General features: G+C 34.1%; 1 protein-coding gene across 4 annotated transcripts; it reads left to right on the forward strand.

Moving 5' to 3' along the window:
- The first annotated feature begins 1,082 nt into the window (after positions 1 to 1,082).
- Positions 1,083 to 19,400, forward strand: LOC123542459 (uncharacterized). 4 transcript variants are annotated; one of them, XR_008368759.1, is made up of 5 exons: positions 1,089 to 1,218; positions 3,424 to 3,605; positions 10,472 to 10,615; positions 12,572 to 12,687; positions 17,803 to 19,400. XR_008368759.1 is itself a non-coding variant. In XM_053532159.1 (4 exons), exons 2-4 carry the CDS (start codon positions 3,590 to 3,592, stop codon positions 17,964 to 17,966), a joined length of 324 nt encoding a protein of 107 aa, XP_053388134.1. In that variant the 5' UTR covers positions 1,098 to 1,218; positions 3,424 to 3,589; the 3' UTR covers positions 17,967 to 19,400. The 4 variants fall into 4 exon arrangements, 1 of the variants encoding a protein (XP_053388134.1); XM_053532159.1 differs by lacking the exon at positions 12,572 to 12,687 and having other exon boundaries at positions 1,098 to 1,218; XR_008368760.1 differs by lacking the exons at positions 3,424 to 3,605; positions 12,572 to 12,687 and adding an exon at positions 7,966 to 8,017 and having other exon boundaries at positions 1,146 to 1,218.
- Positions 19,401 to 20,778: the final 1,378 nt, after the last annotated feature.

The following is a 20,778-nucleotide window of genomic DNA, read 5'->3' on the forward strand; positions in this document are numbered from 1 at the left end:
TTGAGTATATTTTCTGTGTAATAGGGGGTAAATATTCATTATTTGCTTTAACTGCTCTTGGACAAAAAAAGATCTTATCTAAATATGCTGTACCTTTTCAAGCTGTTTATGCATAAGAAACAGCATTCTCTAGACTGCAATATTTAACTGATTTTTATTTTCGATGGATATCGCATTCTGACAACAGTATTGTCACATTAGCCTGAACTGACACAAGGTATGTAAATATACATGAATATGTTATTTGACGATAGGAGTGATATTAACTGAACATGCTGCACAATGAAACAGAATTATTTGACTTTCGTTATTTAGTCATTATGTGACGATTATTGATATTTTCTTTGTTAATGGCATTAATAATTTAATCTTTTTTATAAAAAAGCTTTCATCTGCTTGTAAAAAAATACATTTAAGATATATATCAATATCAATATTATAATATCTTTTTGGAGGATGTTGTAATCTGCAATTATTCAGCAGTCATGCATTTTCTATTATTTCTATTTTCTGCTAAGCTGACATATTTATGACGTCATAACTTTTCCTGTCGCGTGCCCGGGACATTCTGACAACTCAATTCAATCTACAGTGTGGTATAGGTCTTTATATTTATCAATATTTTTTTCTCATGGCGGTCCTTTTCCCCACGAACCGCAATGTACTAATACGTATATATGAATAAAACTTGTCAATGATACTTAAAACATAACAAAACTAAAAGCAAGCAAACCCTTAGAAGAATTCAGCATAACCTGCTTATTCGTTGTGTGTGGAAAAGATTCAATTTGGTAATCTAGACATATTTATATTAATTACAATTCTCGTATTCATCTTAAAATGGTCTTTAAGCCATTAGAATGCTTATTGTACATTACAAACGTATGATTTATATTCAATTTGAAAAAGGGGATACTGCCATAGATATATGAGCTACACAATAAATCTATGTTCATACATACTAGTAACGACAGTTTAATCTTCGTTCCGTAATATACGCATTCAATGACATATATAATTAATAGATTCACAGTAACGTGCATAGAGTGGAGGGATGCGATAAAATGTATTCATACTCACAAATTGTATAACTGAAATTCAAAAAAAAAAATGATATTACGCATTTGTTTTGTTTCAAAGTTGTCAAACATTTCATTTTTGGTTGTACGTTTAAACTCAGGATGGAAACAGAAGCTGCTAAAAAAGGATAGGAATGAGGTAATTTGCGACTTCTAATAACAGCGTATTTATCTGATTACTTTCGTATACATGTATGTTATTATACTTCTAATTCTAAATATAACGTATGGATAAATTTCATAATATGGCGAGCAATTTGTGATGGCTTTTTTGAATGCAATGTATGTCGTTAATGACGATTTTGTCCTTTCGATTCGCAAAATTTCAGATTTTCAGTTTTAATACCTGACCTAACCAATAATTATAATGGAATCAGTTTTACAACACAAACGAGAAAAATAAGTTTCACAAGAAGAAAAAAAGCAGGAAATAAACCAAAGAGCAGAAAAGAAAGCAATTTTTGTCCGACATCAGGTGGAAAGTTCCTTTTGCTTTTAGTTTGAAGAATGCGCCACAAAGAAATAGATTTGACGAGCGTGTTTTTCAATAAAGTCTAACCCAGCAAAAAGAAGGCGTCAAGCAGATGTCTTTATTTGTTGTTTTATGGTCACTGCGTCTGAGACAAGAAACAATGACGCCATTTTACGTCGTTTTACCTAAAAAAGACGTATTTTAAAAACGTTTTAAAGCCGTCATAAAAACGGTTTTGTGTATGAGAAAAATTCAAGTTGTCGTTTTTCTAAGCTGCAGTAACATTTACAACATAAACTGTTAGAAAAATCTATGATATAAGATATATGTTGGATCGAAAGTTTGATAATTACCTTACTTCATCAGGGGTTCCATTTGACCCGGGACCCCGGGTCCGGACCCGGGAGATTTTCAAAAGACGCTCAAAGGACCCGGCATGTTAATTGCCTGTGCGTCACTCGGGACCCGGAGGCATTTTCCTTTGATAATCCTTCCTCTTATCATTCATTTCTTACAGTAAAGCTATGTCCACGATAAACACGTGTATTCAAAATAAACACTCGCCGTCATGCCCTCCAGCCTTTGATCTTCTGCTGATTCCCGACCTTTATCCTGTGGACATGCCTTGCTGATATTTCTTTATCAGCAAGTTACGTCACGGCGAGTGCACATAGGTAATGAGAATCAATGAAGTGTTAAGATTAATTGATAAAGCGTATTGATTGTGTACTGTCAAAAAGGCGCCAATTATTAAATTATCTGTATTAAAGCGACCAGCTGATTACCGAGCATGTGAAAAGTGCCCTGCAAGATTTCTTCATGCAAACTTTAAATTCGACTTTTAGTGATCGTACCTTAATTTCAACAAGAAAATCCACAAATTTTAATGAAGTTAGAAAGCAAAAATAAGTTTAGAATGTCCGTTCACGATTCTAATTGCACCCGATGACATACTGCAATTTTTCCAAAATTCACTAAAAAAAACAGACTTCTTTCAATATATAGAGGGGGTACTATCACAGTACTCAAATGTAATGGTCATGGGTGACTTTAATCTTCACATCCACGATGACACAAATGCAGTAACAGAATTCAATAATTCTTTGTACGCCATGGGTTTGCAACAGCATGTACAATTTAGTACACACACAGGTGGTAACATTCTTGATTTGGTCCTTACGGAAGTCGTGAATGGTGTTGTTTCTTGTGTAGTAGTGAAGTAGTTTCTTGTGAACAGGGTCCATATATTTCTGATCACTGTGCAGTTAAAATTGTGGCAAATGTTAGAAAGGAAACTATAGCCAGTGAGGTGGTGCTTTTTAGAAATTTCAAAGACATGGATACGAACACATTTTCAAGTGATCTGAGAAAAATGACCATCGAAAGTGATAATGTCGACTTTTTTGTTGAAGAATTTCAGACAGCAGTAGAAAAGATTATGAACTCACACGCACCATTTAAAGAAAAAACAATCATCCGTCGCGCTCCAAAACCCTGGTTCACAGAAACACTCCTTCTCCTTAAAAGAGTGGCTCGCAAATCTGAACGTTTGTGGAAGAAACATAGACAATCACATCTGCATGAACCCTTCAAAACAGCACGTAAAAACTACGAAAAAGAACTCAAACATGAGAAAAAATCATCTCTTAGCGAAAAAGTTTTAAATGCAAAAGGTAGCTCAAAAAAGCTTTATAGATTTGTATCTGAGACAACAGGCACTATGTCTGAGAACCCTATGCCAACTGGACATAACAGCACACTGGCTGAGAAATTTGCAGATCATTTCATGAATAAAATCGAAAAAATTCGAGAATCGTTGAAACATTTCGATAATTTTCAACCATGCGAAAAAGATATTCTTTGTTTTGACAGTTTTAAAGATCTGAGCGAGGAAGAAGTTAGAAAACCAACTACAGACGAAATCATGTGAACTTGATATTCTACCAACAAAAGTGCTAAAATCGTACTTAGATGAGCTGTTGCCTGTTATTACCGAATTGGTTAATTTGTCGTTGAGCGACGGCATCATTCCAACAAAATGGAAACAGGCAATTGTAAGTAACATATCGTTTCTGTCAAAATTAATTAAAAAAGCAGCTCTGTTCAGGCTCAATGATCATGTAAACAAACACAATCTTCTACCAAAAAACCAATCTGCTTACAGGAAAAACCATTCTTGCGAATCAGCATTGTTACGTCTAGTAAATGATTTACTGGATGCTATGGAGTAGAAAGCAGTTACGGCGCTAATTGCCATCGATCTCAGTGCCGCCTTTGATACCGTAGATCATGACATTTTTGTTGATGTGTTAAACAAGCAGTATGGCGTTCGTGGAACAGCACTGAGCTGGGTTGATTCCTATCTGCGCCCCAGAAGTTGCCGTGTAAGTGTCAATTCAGCTATGTCATTTCCAATTAAATTGTAGCGTTCCACAAGGGAGCTGCTTAGGACCGTGGCTATATTTGACATATGCGGGGACACTGTTTGATGTTATTCCGCCGTCGATTTCAGTTTACGGCTTTGTGGATGACCACACTGCTAATAAACGCTTTAAACCATCATCTCCAACAGTAGAATCCCAGGCAATACAAGAACTTCAACAATGTGCTAAAACAATCAACAACTGGATGAATGAAAATAAACTCAAAATGAACACTTCCAAAACCGAGTTCATCATGTTTGGTAGTAGGCAACATCTCTCTAAGTGTTCAACTGACAAAATATGCATTGTAGGTGATGAAGTGAAATCAGTGAGCTTTATTCGATATCTAGGTGCATACCTGGATGAAAACTTGAATCTAAAAGAGCATGTAAAATGAAAGTGTAGAACAGCAATGCTCAACTACTTCAGAATAAAATGTATCCGGAAATATCTTACCAAAGAGGCTACCGAAACCCTTATGCTGTCATTGATGATATCCCATTTAGATTATTGTAATGTCATTCTGTATGGTACTGCTCAAAGCGAAGTAAAAAAATGCAACAAATTCAGAACATGTGTGCAAAACTTGTCCTAGATTGAAGAAAATATGACAGTTCCGAGCAAGCGCTGTATGATCTTCACTGGCTATCAATCAAAGCCAGAATCTCATTCAAAATGCTCACCTACATGCATAATTGTTCAGTTGGAAACTCTCCAGAATATCTTTCTGAACTTCTCATAAAACAAACACAGACAAGGCACATGCGCTCTTCGAATTCCGTTACTTGTTGTTTCGTTGTTCCTTTCAACAAGCGCAAAACGTTCAGCGACAGAAGTTTTGGTACTGTTGGACCTAAACTCTGGAATGAATTGCCTCTCGAAATATGGAACTCAGACACAATAGATGTTTTCAAAAAGAAGTTGAAAACTCATTATTTTGGAAATTACTTTGCACTCTTTTAGAGACTGTGACTGTGATTTTTAAGAGATTGAAGTAACGTGAACTGGATGATTTTATTGTGTAAATACATTCGAATATGAACTATTTTATAACAAATACAAAAAAATACAGTTGTTTGTAATAACTTCTGGACATTGCGCAATAACCCACTTATTCTTACTTAATAACAAACAGTTATCTTACTGTATCTTAATATTCTAATATTTTATTAATCTTATCTTATCTTATCTGATGCCTGATCTTTTGTTTAATGCTTACTAAGTAGTTTATTCACAATGATTTTTATGCACATTTATGTCATATGTCATTTAAAATGTTTTAGTTTTTGTCGTAATTTTTATGTATTTGTAAAACGCCATTGAATATGTTTTACGTAAAAATAGGCGTTTAATCAAATAAAACAGTTTCAGTTTTCAGTTACTGAGATGGGAGAAACGTCTGGTTTAGGAATTCTGAGGATCGAGGTCACTTGAAATAACTCTCTAAACCAAACCCCTAAAATAATTTTGTTGTAATTCTTTTCTCTTTTAGTTTCTTATGTAACTGCTAATTGTTTCATAGTATCCTGTCACATAGACCAATTCAATCAACACCTCATCCTGTTCCGATTACACCTCGATTCCTCACACTTGTATTCCTCCGGAACCGTTTTATTGTGTTATAAAAAATGTATATAAAAGCTATCTCACACACATACAGTTTCAAGAGCTTTCCTATTTCAGCCCCTGATATTTAAACCACTCACAATAAGTATTGCTACATAGTGTTTCTAAATATCCCTCGAGGCCTTCGTGGCAGAGAAGTAAAGATCGCTGACTTCAATCACTTAAATCTTACCGATGTGGGTTGGAACCTCACCCTGCAGCTAGCTTACGGAAGGCCGATGGTTCTGTCCAAGTTACTTGAGGCCTTTCCCAACATAAAAAGCTGCAAAGGCTCCGTATGGCGTATTATTGTTTCGGTGTGTCGTTAAACCCAATAAAAATAAATAAAAAAAAACAAACACACTTGTAACCTTTTCCATTTCTTTCCCTTTTTCATATGGCTCAAAAGAAACAATAGATACATATATACCATTTATTTTCTTTCCCTTTCATACACTTGTTTCTAAATAACGTTTTAGGTGCCTACTTCACGTCGTTACTTAACATCCACAAACATGAAAGTGAAAAAAATAGAATTTTGTCCCCAACTTTAACATAACGCGGGCTTAGAGCAAAATGGTTGTAACTGCAATTTTGAAAATTTTACAGGAAGACAATTATAAATTATAAATTTCTGGAAGTTCATTATTCTAAACCAAGTTTATTGATGCGAAAATATTTTTGATTTTATTTTAAACGTTACAGCAACTAGGCTTGTTCTTGACATTTAAAAAAAGAGATATTTGTTTAAACTGTCAGTTACAACCGTTTTGCCCTTAATATGCAAAAATTTGGTGCAAATGTATATTGCAAAACGGTTGTTATCTGAAAATTAAGATTTTTTCGAATAATTCATGGCGCCCGCTTAGTCATAGGTAAGGAGGTTGGTCTACGGATCGCGGCCGTTGCGTTTCGATCCTCGGGGTGGGGGTATGTTCTACGTGACTATCTGGGTAACTAGACTTTGTCGAAATCATTAGTCCATCCACTCGATTCATGTGGAAGTTGGCAGTACTTGCAGGAGACTAGTTTGTACTGGTACATGAATCCAGGAACACTGGTTAGGTTTAAATGCGCCGTTATATAACTGAAATATTTGTTAAAACGGTCGTTAAACCCAAAGCTAACTAAACAATGATAATATTAATTCATGTGAATTTTTATTTTGCTTAAATCAATGTCTTTTATTTCAAATTTTATTACCTTCAGGTACTTCAAAATTACTGGTTTTGCTTTTTTTTTTTTTTTTTACGGAAATTAATCTATGAATTTGAAATCACACTCATGATCATAAATTTGCAAATTTAATTAAGTCTGTAATGCGGTAAAAAATTACCTTTGCAACATAAAAAATATGTAAAACTATGATGTATTTAGGTTATATTAACATAATTGTGGTTAATACAGCTGATTAAACGTATATTTATCCAGAACCCGTTTTTGCCTAGCATCTATCAAAAAGTGCATCTGCAACAGTGTACAACCTGATCAGATCAATATGCGTTTTAATCGGTTTACCATGTTTGTATAGAAAAAAAAACTGTATTTGACATAAATAAAAATAATTTAGATGTTAAATGGACTTATCAAATATATAAGGAATGAAGGGTCCACTTGATATTAATATGTTAATGCACTTTGATATTTAATCAAAATTGTGTTAAATTAAATGTTACGAACGTATGAACGAAATGGTTATGTTATTATACAATATTTGAAGACATGCAAGTAGATCATCTTTAACACTACAGGGATATTTTTAAAAGCTTCATCTGCAAAATAACATTTCAAAATCGATAGTCGGCCAGCTGACTGTTTTTCATCTGAGCAAACCAAACAGATTTCCGGAAGTGGGTAGAGTATGAGGTTGTGAAAACATTTTGTTTGATGGGTTATTATGTGTATGGGGCCCTCCCCAAAAATTGTTAAATCAATAATGCTCATTTGTTTGATTTGCGTTTTCCAATAAGATACTGATCCTGGGGTAACTTTCTTTATCATCAAAGGCTCAACAACTACCAATCAACGCTCACATGTTGAATAGCTCTTGGTACAGTTTATTTTCGTAAAATTTGCTCGTGGACAATGCGCATCTACTTCCTCAAAATTCTATGATTTATTTTTAAATGAAAGGGAGCTTAGACACAAGCTTTAGTTTCTGAGAATATTTGGTTCAAGACCTGGTTTCTTAAGCAGAGGTCTTATCTTCGCACTCTTAAATTCTTTGGTATAATATCTAATTCCATTGATGTATTTACGCTGTTTCTTATCAACGGCAAGACCTCATCAAGACATTTTTTTTAAAGCCATGATGGTAAAGGGTCGAGTTCACAGGATTTGTTTGGAGATTTTTGTATGATTTGTTTTACATCTTTTGTTATTGCAGGAGCCAAATTGAATCAACTAGACATTTTGCTACTTCCTGATGCTCTGAACAAGTAAAGTTTGCTAAATTACAATCAGTCTGGCTATGCGAAATAATGTCATTCCTAATGTTTTCAATTTTTTCGATGAAAAAGTCACTAAACTTCTGCGCATGTTCCTTTGAGGATGTGTTGGAAGCACAGGCAGTATTTTGACTATCTCCTAGCTGGTCAATGCCAAATGACTTTACCTTATTAGAGAAGTTCGAGCCTGAATTAGGAATGTTTACGGTAGCAGATTGGTACCTATAAAGTTGTTACGTTACATTTATTCCATTTCCGTTCAAGCTTGCGTTTTAAGCGCTTAGCCCCATGAAGTTTGTCTGTAAACAAAAGACAGCTGGGTCTGTGCCTAGGTAGGTCTGTGCCTTCTGGAAATTTATTTGGTACAAGGGACGCCTTGTCTGAAAGAACATACTTCAATAGAGCATAACTTCATAAAAAGAAACCGTCTTCCGGCCGGTGCTGACTTTGTGGCACAGGCATTGAAATGAATTGCATAATGGTCTTGTGACATATTAACAGTATTGTCACAAAGACCTGGATCAATGACCTCGACACCTGCTATTATTCTGCTGCTGTCCCTGGTTATAACAACATCTTATCTATGGCCACGGACATGGGTAGGTCCATTCACATGTTGATGCATACAATATGACTGAAGTATACTGGTATAACTGATTGCATAATTCTTCATCTGAAGGAATACCAAGAGTGAAATTCATGTGTCCCACATTGATGACTTCTTTGTCAACTGTAGCATATCTGCCTAGGAAAGCAGGCCATTTTTCCAATAGAAACATACTAGTTTGTAAACCATTTTGTTTTGTTGGTGTGGGTCTATATATCACTGTCACTTGTGCAGAAAATACATTGATACTCAAATTCTAATCAATGTCTTCAAATTGCTTAAAATCTTTGTCACAACTAGATGCAATAATTTAACAGGAAGAGTAAATGCAGATTTATGTATATGAGAGCCATAGCTCCTCCATGGCTGCCGCTGCACCGTACAACATTTTAAATCGAATAACCATTTGGTACAGTTTGAAATGTTTGTAAAAATTTCATTTCGTGGTTGAACTTAAATTGTGATTGCTTCAGACAGAACTGTTTTATTGTAAATGATTGCAAATTGGCGAGCGTAGCGTGCCGAAAAAATCAAAGAATGGACATTCAGAATGAAAAATGCAAACTTTGTCGAAAAAAGGGTAGTGCGATCGCATACCCCTAGGCCTTGATACACCATTGTATTTACTGTGATGCTAGCACACCTTATGAATATAAACATGGAGTAGGAGATATCTTTACAGTATACAGTAGAAATCCATGTGCAATTGTGTTTCCAATATCATATAATGTTTACTTTCATTCTGCATCAATATTTCGCTAAAATGTTAACAACTGAATAGGAACACAACAATCAAGGTGAAATGAACCCAGCTAGAATTCATTGTAATATATCACATATTGCATTAATTGGTCATCCCCTACACTCCCAGCACAAACACCCACCACACAAAACAAATGCTGTCACTGATGATGGCGTCAATATAAAGCTGTTACTTTCCTTTTTACTTCTTTATTTATAATACATTTTTGTGCAAAACGGTTGTAACTGGCAGTTACAACCGTTCTGCACAAAAACAAAACAGCACTTGCCCATACAACCTTTTGGCAAAAAAAAAAAATAATTAACACATAAATCTTTAGAGTTCAAACCTGATATTTTACAGAATTATGTAGACATGCAAAATAGGTTGAAAAGTGTAAAAAAAGTTGTTGTTGTTTTTTTGTAAAAATATGTCAGTTATAACCGTTTTACACTAAGCCCGCGATAAGCTCTCATCCATCATAAATACATTTTCACTGTAATGTATTTTTGCGCTACCCTGGACAGGTTTTCCGTATCTTTCATACATGTTCATTTTTTCAACGGTCCTCATTGTACCTCAGAATGTAAAATGTTAGTTTCTACAGTTCTTCAGCAATCTTTTCTGTTACCCTGTCTGTTATCTTACCCATTCAATGTTCTTGCCTTATCCAATAATCCACACTCATGCATCACACTTCACAACCTCCCTACCGCACAGGTGTAGAATATGTCTATTATTTTTCAATTGCATGCACTTATTTCATCAATTCTTACTTATCAACTAGCACATACTTTCAAAAGGTTCTTGTTCTTTGTCGTGGTTTAGTCGCTTTGTACAATTTCAGCTATGTTACGTCATAAAAGTACTACCTAACATTTGAAAACAAGTTTTAAGAGCAATGACAGTATCATATAAAATCATATATCAGAGGACAAATTCTCTTATTGGTACTATATTACTCTTTACTAGTTTTTACTATTCTTAATTATACAATCAAACTCGTGTGCAATCAATTGTGAAACTTTAGAAGTGTTATAAAAAGAATTCAGATGTATATTGTCTAGTATTTGTAGCTAAATAATTAACATTATAGGTACATTTACTGGAGTTTTAGTCAACAGAATAGGCTTGATGGTGACAGGAGTGCTTGGTACCCTTGTGGTTAGTTTAAGTTTGATGGTGTGCTTCTTCGCTTCTTCCTTGACGTATCTGATAATACCCATTGGCGTGTTTAGTGGTGAGTGTATTTGTTACAATGTAAATATGTCGTCAGTCTTTCAAACATGAATGTCTAAGAATATTTAAATCCAATAAATGTATTCTTAAAAAGTGTCCAAAAGCTTCATTACTACAGAAAGTCGGTAAAGACAAACACTAATGCGCCTATTTGAGTAATGATTGTATTTCATGTTTAGCTCGACTATACGAAGTATATGGAGAGCTATCCTACTCAACGCGGCCTCGGCGTCGGTGTCTACGTCTTTCCGCGTTCCCTTGGTATAAGTTTTTATACACTTTCTCTTCTTTCTCCTTATCTCTGTAATTACTTGATGGATTTGCTTTCAACTTAAAATTCATCACCCACATCATCTGACACAAGGGCCATAACACTCACACCAACATTTCATGAATTATCCCCCTTTTTACTTAGAATTTCATATTAAAGTATTGGTGCACTTTCCCTCTATCTCAGTTATAACTATATGGATTTGATTCAAATTTCAAATAATTGTTCCACAGCATCACCAACATCATATGACACAAGGTCTATATCTCTGGCACCAGGTTTTCATGAATGCTCCCTTTCTACTTGAAATTTCAGGTGAAAGTATTGGTGCACTTTCACTCTATTTCAGTTACAACTAAATGAATTTGATTCAAACTTAAAACAATTGTTTGACATCATCACTCACATCATAATAATGACACAAGGGTCATAACTCTAGCATCAGATTTTCATGAATCATGTCCCCTTTTTACGTAAAATTTCAGGTTAAAGTTTTGATGCACTTTCACCTTTTATCTGTTATTACCAAACGGATTTGATTCAAACTGAAAATAATTGTAGCATATCTTCACCCACATCATATAACAAAAGGGTCATAACTTTAGCACCAATATTGCATGAATTATGCTTTCATTTTACTTAGAATTTCAGGTTTACGTTGGTGCACCTTCACGTTGGTGTTATTACTTAATAGATATGATTCAAACTTAAAATAGTTCTTCCACATTGTCGTCCTCATCATGTGACACAAGGTTCATAATTCTGGCACAAATATGTAGTGACATATGTCCCTTTTTACTTAGAATTTCAGTTTAATTTTGATTCTTTTTTCACAATATTTCTGTTGGATTTTATTCAAACCTAAAAAGGTGGTTCTACATGGTCACCAACATCATATGACACAATGTTCAGAAGCTGGCACCAAAATGCTATGAGTTATATCCCCTTTTTACTAGAATTTCAGGTTCAAGTTGTGATGCATTTCTGTTTTATCTCACTTATTAGATTAAAACTTAAAATAGTTACTCCACATTATTAGCCATATAATATTACACAATGTCCTGGTGCATTACTTTTGCAGAAACTTCCATGAATTATGTCCCTTTTATCCTTATTTAATGTTTTGATACACTTCTCTATCCCTGTTAAACACAGACTGTTACATTTGACACAGACGTAAGCTTTTGTCCAATATCTTCATCCACATTGGAGTAAATGAACACTTCAGTGACAGCTCCAGCTACCTCACATATGCCGAGTTTCACTTTCCGGCATCGAAATAGTCGAGCGCGCTGTCTCCTGTGACAGCTCTTGTTACCATGGTAGGCAATTATACCATTGGATTGATTTCATTGTTCGCTTGTTTATGGTGTATATAAAATGTGCTTGGAATGTGACCATTCGCACTATCTGTAAATTGCACGTGATGTATCAAACATTTGTATAAGCCTTAAACACAGAAAACCATGAAATGGTCCTACAATACTATCTGAAATCAATACCAAACGATCTTTACAGATTTTCATGAGTTTTCAAATCATTTTAAGAACTGTATTATCTGGAACTTTATTTTGCAAAAACATTTTGTCTAATGAAACAGTCAGAATGATATAAGAACAATGCTTCAGTAAATCGACGCGTTCCAAAGGTATGTTCCTAATCATGCGGTTTTCAATTTTGTTGAAGGTTTTGGATACTCTTTTGCATTTCTCCGGTAGGAAGCAGTTACTATATTTGTCTGTACATACGTCAGGGGCTGGAATAGGGGGCATGATTTATCCCTTTATGATAAGATATCTAAGGTAAAGAAAATTAGTGATATTGTTTTATATTTATATTGGCAATTTCTTTAGATTTGATGCGCTCACATAATGTAAACAAACATAGACAAACTAAGGTGAAGAATTTTCAAACAAAAGTATCGAAATTAAGAGTTTTACCTTGACCATCAGCAACATACTATTTCATAGCAGGCTTTTAGCACTTTTTGCTTACGATGACCAATAAGATCCAGTTTCAATCTAAATTAGCAAGCCAATCATGTATACAATTTAATGTTTAAGATTAAGGTCAAGTATTTTATTTGTTTAAAACTTTAATACCTGATCATTCACACTTATTCATGAGCAATTAATTCATTTAAGAGTTTTCACCTATGGCATTAGCATACATTTTATCAACAAACTTATGTTAGTGAATGATATGAATATAAGAACTGTTGCATTTTTAAAAGTTGCATTTATAACTATATGTTTAGCCAACATTGGAAATAAAAGTTCGTAAAATTATAATTATCTCCCTTTACCGCTTTTGTTGCACAACCAAGATTGATTGAAAATAAATTAATTTACACACGGTTTTGAAACTTGCATTTTGGATCAGATTGCTGAAATATCCAGATGGATATCGAATCGAAATGTAAAGTCAGACATTATTTTGAAATGAATAGAAATAATCAGCTTTTTTTAAAGTACCATATGAAAAGGTGATGCTTACATAATTTTATGAAAACGATAACAGGTACATTTCTAATAGAAAACTAACGATATGTCATATGTGTTAAACGGTTCTCTAAATAGAATATACGTAAAGTGAGAAATGTCACAAAATGTTGCTAACCACATTTAAGCCTGAAAAGCAACGAACACTTGGAAAAGCAGGAAGCAATTAGAATACAGTGACGAAAAAGAGAAAGTAAGAAATAAAAGTGCTTGATGACAGAATGTGATTAAACAATATGCAATCCCATCATTTTAACACTTATCACGCTGGACATAATGAATTCTGCCTTTGCGACCAGCGTAGATCATGATCAGCATGCACATCCCGGCAATTTGATCATGCTTTTCACTGTTCGCCATTCAGTCAGTATCTTTTTGGTAAGCATCTCTTTTATCAGTAATTGTACTGTCCAAATTGAAAGATAAAGAAGTTCGTTATAGCAGGGTAAGAGTTAATAAGATTTTAGCACAGCGAAGAATTAGACTCTACCATTTACTATGACCGACACACGTACTATGGCTGTATTTAATCATAATACTTACGCAGATCAATATATCTTCTCCTTAGTTCTTCCATTTCTGCTAGGACATTGCCAATTAAGATGCAAACAAATAAAAAATATATATAGCAATACCATGCTCTTTGGTGCTTATGATTTTAAGACAGTTTAGGCTCGGAAGTTCATGTCAGTATAATATATACGACGGCGGCTTGGTGGTCTAGTGTAAACACGCAAGAGAGTCAATCCAGAGGTCCGGGTTCGAAACCAGGTACAGGCACTGGACAAGTGAAAGAGTTAGACATTCTATCTACAAAAAGCTAAGCTAAGTCAGTCAGACATGCCTATCTCTCTCTCTCTCTCTCTCTCACACACACACACACACACACACACACACATACACACACACACAAACACACGCATATACACACAACGCACACACGCATACAGTCGCACGCACACACACACCATGTTAGCGGGTATTTCTCTCGCTGTCTCTGAGGTCAGATCGTTTTGTGAGGATGAGTTTTGCGCCTTGAGCGGTTGCCGTTTTACGTTAAGTGTATTTGTTTATCATGAAAAAGGCGCTATATAACTCTGATATACAGATCAGCTCACGCGGAAAACCCACATTCCGTTTTTCCTCGAAGGAAAAATATTGCATAGCGAGGAATTCCTCCGAGTACTGCCAAATTTTGACTCGGAGTACTGACTGTTATAGTTTTATTACTTTAGCGGAATTTCGTCGAGTCACTTCGAGAAATTACCTGACGGAACTCCGAGTCGAAATTATACAGGTAACACTGTAATGATTTCCGGTATTTTATGGCCGCTCCGCGTGACTCCGGGTCTGTAATAAACAATAAATTGGTCATTTCGAGTGCCGCGAGATGATTTGACGAAAATTCGAGGCAGTATTTTCTTACTTGGACGGATTGTTTTTATATAATTAGCTTGTTCTTTTAATTGAATATATGAAACTGTTGTGAATTTTTATATTGAAATAGTTTCTGACCATGCGAATTAGATTAAGAAGTATATTTATGTATAATAAACTAAATCATTAATCATACGAAATTAAACAAACTTTCAAATCACCGCCGTTAAAGACAAGTGATTTGTTAAATTTTGATATTCAAATACTTTCTGACTTTGCGAATTAAATTTAGGAAAAAGGTCGTGTATATTTCATGCACTAAATTAAGAATAATTTATAAATAGATAAACTTTAAAATAACACCCGCTAAAAGTAAATTGTTTAGTATGATTTTCAAAATACATGCGAATTAGATTTAGAAGTAAATTTATGTAGAACGGACTAAATTATTAATCATATATAACTAAACAAATTTCAAATAACTGCCGTTAAAAATAGTGATTTCTTAAATATTATATTGAAATAGTTTCTGACAGTGCAAATTATATTTAGAAATTAACTGGTGTAAAATGGATTAAATTAGAAACTGTATAAAACTAGATAAACGTTAAGATAGAAAAAAAATATTTTAAAGTAAGATAAAAACGCTACAGTATTAGTTTTATTTCCAAATTATGTGTTATTTCGCATATCACTATGTAAAATATAATCACCCTGCTCCAAGTAATCTAAATTCTGTCCTCGAAGTTACTCGAAGGCCCATTTAAATTTGTATAGGTAATTAATTATTCGTCTCGGAGTCACTTGAAGGAATTCCGCCAAGTGACTCGGAAACAAAAGAAATCAATATAGCTGTGTATTCCGCTAATTAGATTTCATCTCGAGTCACTTCGAGGATTTCCTTCGAGTCACTTCGCATAAATCCTCGGAGTCAGATAGCGAAATTCCTTGACGGAAAATGGTTGACTCGAAGAAACTTCGAGTCGGAGCCTTGGTACTCGTTTTGGCCATCCTCCGAGGATCGAGTAGAATGGGTTTTCCGCGTGAGCTGATCTGTAATATAATATAAATATAACTGACCAATTGACGAGCTGCAAAAAGAAATATAAATTTGTTAGTTCTGTACTTTACATGTTTCAATAAAGTTGTTGATCTGACAGGAAGAAAAAATTGCTACCATAGACAACTGATTATTCTTTAAGCGTCAATATGGCATATGCCTTATGGGTGTAATACTTTTACAGTGATTTATATGGGTTCAGAGGTGCACTGCTTATCACTGGAGCACTTATACTGAACACAGTTCCCGGATGTATCCTTTGGAAACAACACTGCAGCGCCAACAAGTGTCAAGAACACGTAGTTTTTTTCAAATAAAATCGGTGAATTTCAAACACGATTTCAAGTGCAAACAGAAGACAATGGTGAAAACATTACGATAACAAAATCAAAACAAACATCGACAGCAGAAGTTTCAGATTCTTTGTATATTAGCCAGTATCCAGTTCTACCGGGTGAAATGAAAACCAAGACTGTTACCGTAGAAAATAGTCTGACCCAATATTCCGTTTCTAACAACAGTAAAGGAGACCAAACATGGTTTAAAATTATCAGACAAGTCTTGCTGACTAAAAGTATAATGTGTTTTGTATTCGGAATGATCATTTTTATCCCAGCTCTAAATTCAATCAATATTTTTGTGGCTGATATATATTTAGACAATGGTCTGACCAGTGAAGACGTGTCAGTGTGATGAGTACATTGGGACGCTTGCTTCCGGGCATATCACTGCAGTCTAAACGTATTGCACCATTAATTTTGCCATTACTTAATGCCGTTGTGTCTGCCGTTCTATTATTTGCCTTAACTTTTGTCAAATCGCGCTGGTTGCTAATCGTTTTATCAGGTGTTGTAGGCATACCCTTAGGAATGTGTGTATCTTTGTTGAATGTAATCACTCTGAAACTTGTAGGCTCTAAAACACTACCGACTGCTATTGAAATTGTTGCGGGACCAATTTATGGTAAGACGTTTGAGGAAAATTCATATTAAATTTTTCAAACAGATATATAACTCTATGAAATATACAAAATCATGTATCAGTATTATATTAGTATGATATTTTATAGTGCATTCTCCCTGAATGGCAAACCTACACAGGGCTATTGAGTTCATTTAATACTCTATAGGAGTGTATCTTAATAAAAATATACTTGAGTTATCTAAAAAATCGCGAAAATTAAACCCCATCATCATATTCTTGCACAAAGTATTGGTTTACATGTAAACTTTTAACAAAAAGTGCAAGTACCCAAAATGGACATAATATAGTTAAAATGTATTGATTCTGAGTATTTGATATTATTTGAAAGATATTCTGTCCAGAAGACAAAATATAACCACTCTACCTCAAGAATTTGTTGAATTCGAAAACATTTAAGAATTTGCTTGGAAAACAGTTGTCATAGAAATTGTTTTGATAAAAGCACAACATTTTGACAATAATAAAGCCATAAGGTCTGTCATTTAACGTCATTCCATAATGCAGAAGACTATTACGTAGTTATAAACCAGTCTGGAAACAAACGAAACCAAATACCATTGTATAAAGGCGATATTAATTTTCAAACTTACAAAATATAAATAAAAGTAATATGCCTTGTTGACAAAATATAAGTCGAAGTAATAGACCCTGTCTTTAGAGTGTGGTCCTGTTATGCTTCCGTACACTTGTGCAATTGGAATATATTTTATAAAAAAATCTTTTATATGCACATCTTCAACATTAACGATGCAGGTTTTTTCCAATGAGTAAACAAGCTAAAGAGACGTATCACGTTACGGGGTAACATTTTAAAATAGTCAAGATAAAAAGCCCTATACACACTGAAGTACTTGACGTCCATGTTTCATTTACTTAACGATTACTACCTATTATCTTTAGTTTTTTTCTATATAAAAGAGCATGGAGACAAATATTCTGCCGTGTCCAAGACTTTTCAGAGGGTGTGTCTAAGTTGTTTTTTATATGTCTTACAGGATACATTAGAGACGTAACGGGCTCATATACAGCAATATTCTACACATCAGCAGGGACAAATTTGTTTGCAGCAGTCCTTTTCCTTGTTGCACACATTACAAGAAAAAGAGAAAGAGAGGAATTTAATAAACGTACATCAGTGTTCTTTCTGACAGGTTTTTAAATTTTCAAACGCTGTGCTCGAAATTGCAAACTTATTTTGTCTAAGTATAATAATTTTTACACATTTCATAAAATGTCGCAGGATCTAACCGGTATGCTGCAATGTCTTTCAAAGGTAAGCAGAATGCTGGCGGCTCGGATTCGATTCCCAGTCTTGCCTGTACTTTCCATTCGTTTAAGGTACTGCTTGGTTTGCATCAGTATTTGCCTCGACTGGCGTCAGGTAGATAAATCTGACATAGACAGTGAGCATGACTGGCAGTAAGTGACACCGATTATCAGCGCTAAATTAGAAACACTCAGCTGTTTGAAAAAGGCACAACTTTCAATAATACGAGTAATTATATGATTTAGTTTGTTGATAGATCTAGTTAAAGAGATAATTTTCTGATTGATAATCGAAGATATTGTATAAAGATAGGCATTATAGTATATAGATTCTAAAGACCGAGATATTATAGCCAAACGGAAAGATGGATATTAAAATTGTTTTTGTTTGTGTGTTTCATTTTTTATTTCTTTGTTATGTGTTTGTTATTGAAAATCAAATTGCACTATAGCCGCATTTGTGGAATTTTGTTGAAGAAAACATATGGTAAAAGAGAACTGCAAGATCATTTTATTACGTTAAGCTCGCGTAATATGGATGCAACTGCATACCTGCAGCCAGTATTTCTTCGTAGGCGAGTTTCCTTCAAACTGGTGATAGGGGACAAGAGGGTGTTGCAAAATACATAACATCTCATAAACAAACTCAACTCAACCGGGTCTTATAATATTTTGTTTGTTGCATACTATGCTTCTACTGTTTTACTGACTGAAACAAACCTTATTAATGAGCTGCAAATGATGAGGCACCATATCTTGCCATAACATATATGAAGTACAAGGTAGAAATATAAACAGATTTGCTGTTGTGTATGTAAACATATTTCAATGATAAATACTTCTGTATCTGACTTTTGCATTCGACATTTAGAAACTATATGTATTTTCTTTTGTTTTGAAACCACTAAAACACCAAAATCGTAGAAGAAAAGAGTTTTGTTTTACATGAAAATTGAACAAGATATAAAACATGTATGTTACTCTGTAAAATGAGAAATTTCAATTTACTGATACTAATAGTTCAAATAGGAGCCTAGTTTCTTCTCATTTACTGGTGGCTGTTCTTAAAATGAAACTGACGAATGAGGTAGACAAACGAATTTTTAAGGACTTGTTTTAGATCAAATCGTTCTAAACATAGAAGACTGGCTTGTGATCGAATCCATGACTGTGAAAACGAATTACTTGGATAATCTGAATCAGTCAAGCACTGTATTCGAATATTTCGATGCTTCCGTCGTTTCAAGTACAGAGCACGTTGATCTAATTGACATTATCTTTTATATGCAAGAAAATAAGAAATTTCAATATTTCGATATTTCGGCAGAAAAAAAAAACAGAAATAGGAAAAAACAACGATATACTCGGCATTACATATCTATATATGTAGATCAATACAATTAGTTAATTGGTCAATTAATGTCAAATAAAACTTTAGAATTTAAACCATCTGGATAGAGCGTTTTCAGTTTTTATGTATCCACACTGTTTCTTTGCAGAGACGATCAATGTCATTTCTTACAACATCAAGTACTGGTGGTTATTAGTTTCTTTCACATATATGTAAGTTTCGACACATAAATTATCTCCCTTGGATATATTTACATCTATACATCTATACTTGGACTATACATCATGTCATCCCAAACAATGTAAAAACGGTATTCCGTATAGTCAAGCAAAACGCTTTAGACGTATAATATCAGATGATGACAAGTTCAAACATTCATTATCACAGCTTCGTGAATTCTTCGTTGACAGAGGTTACCCACATGATGTGTTAGACCGTGCCTTCCAAAAAGTAGTCAATATATCTCAGCAAGAAGCTTTACAGACTCAGGTTGGGGACAAAAATAGTGTAATTCCTTTTACTATTGTGTATGATCCAGCGCTTCCACGTATTGGTAACACTATTAATAAATACTGGAGTATTTTGAACCTGTCAAAAAGCTTTACAACTAAATCCGTTTATGAGAACTGTAAACCTGTTGTTGCCTATAGACGTGCGAAAAATTTACAAGACTATTTGATAAGTTCAGAGTTCAATAAGCAAAGTGATAAACTTTATCTCTCACAGAGATGTAATGGTAGCCGATGTTCGCATTGTACCAATATCGAAACAGGTTCAGAATTTACCAGTCAAATGACTGGTCAAGCATACAGTTTACATCATAACGTAAACTGTAAAAGTAACTGTGTAATTTATTTGATTACTTGCAAAAAATGTGACAAACAGTATGTGGGACAAACTAAGCAACCTGTATCAAAACGCATGAACAGTCACCGATTTGATATTAATAGTTTTACTGACCCTACTTTTTCCTCAATGGTTGCATCACATTTCAATTTACGAGATCATTGCTTAAAAGACTTTTCTTTTATGCCTATTGATGTTGTAAGAAATGACATTGATCGTCTCTGCAAAGAAACAGTGTGGATACATAAACTGAAAACGCTCTATCCAGATGGTTTAAATTCTAAAGTTTTATTTGACATTAATTGACCAATTAACTAATTGTAGTGATCTACATATATAGATATGTAATGCCGAGTATATCGTTGTTTTTTCCTATTTCTGTTTTTTATATACATAAGTATAGGAAATTTTGTATAAACACTGTCCGACAATTTACTCGGTATGTTTTTTAAATCCGTTTGAAGGAACGTTATTTTTTTTTTTAATTTATTTAACATTGTAAATAATG

This window comes from Mercenaria mercenaria, chromosome 19, assembly GCF_021730395.1.
Source record: "Mercenaria mercenaria strain notata chromosome 19, MADL_Memer_1, whole genome shotgun sequence".
In the NCBI taxonomy this organism is placed as follows: domain Eukaryota; kingdom Metazoa; phylum Mollusca; class Bivalvia; order Venerida; family Veneridae; genus Mercenaria; species Mercenaria mercenaria.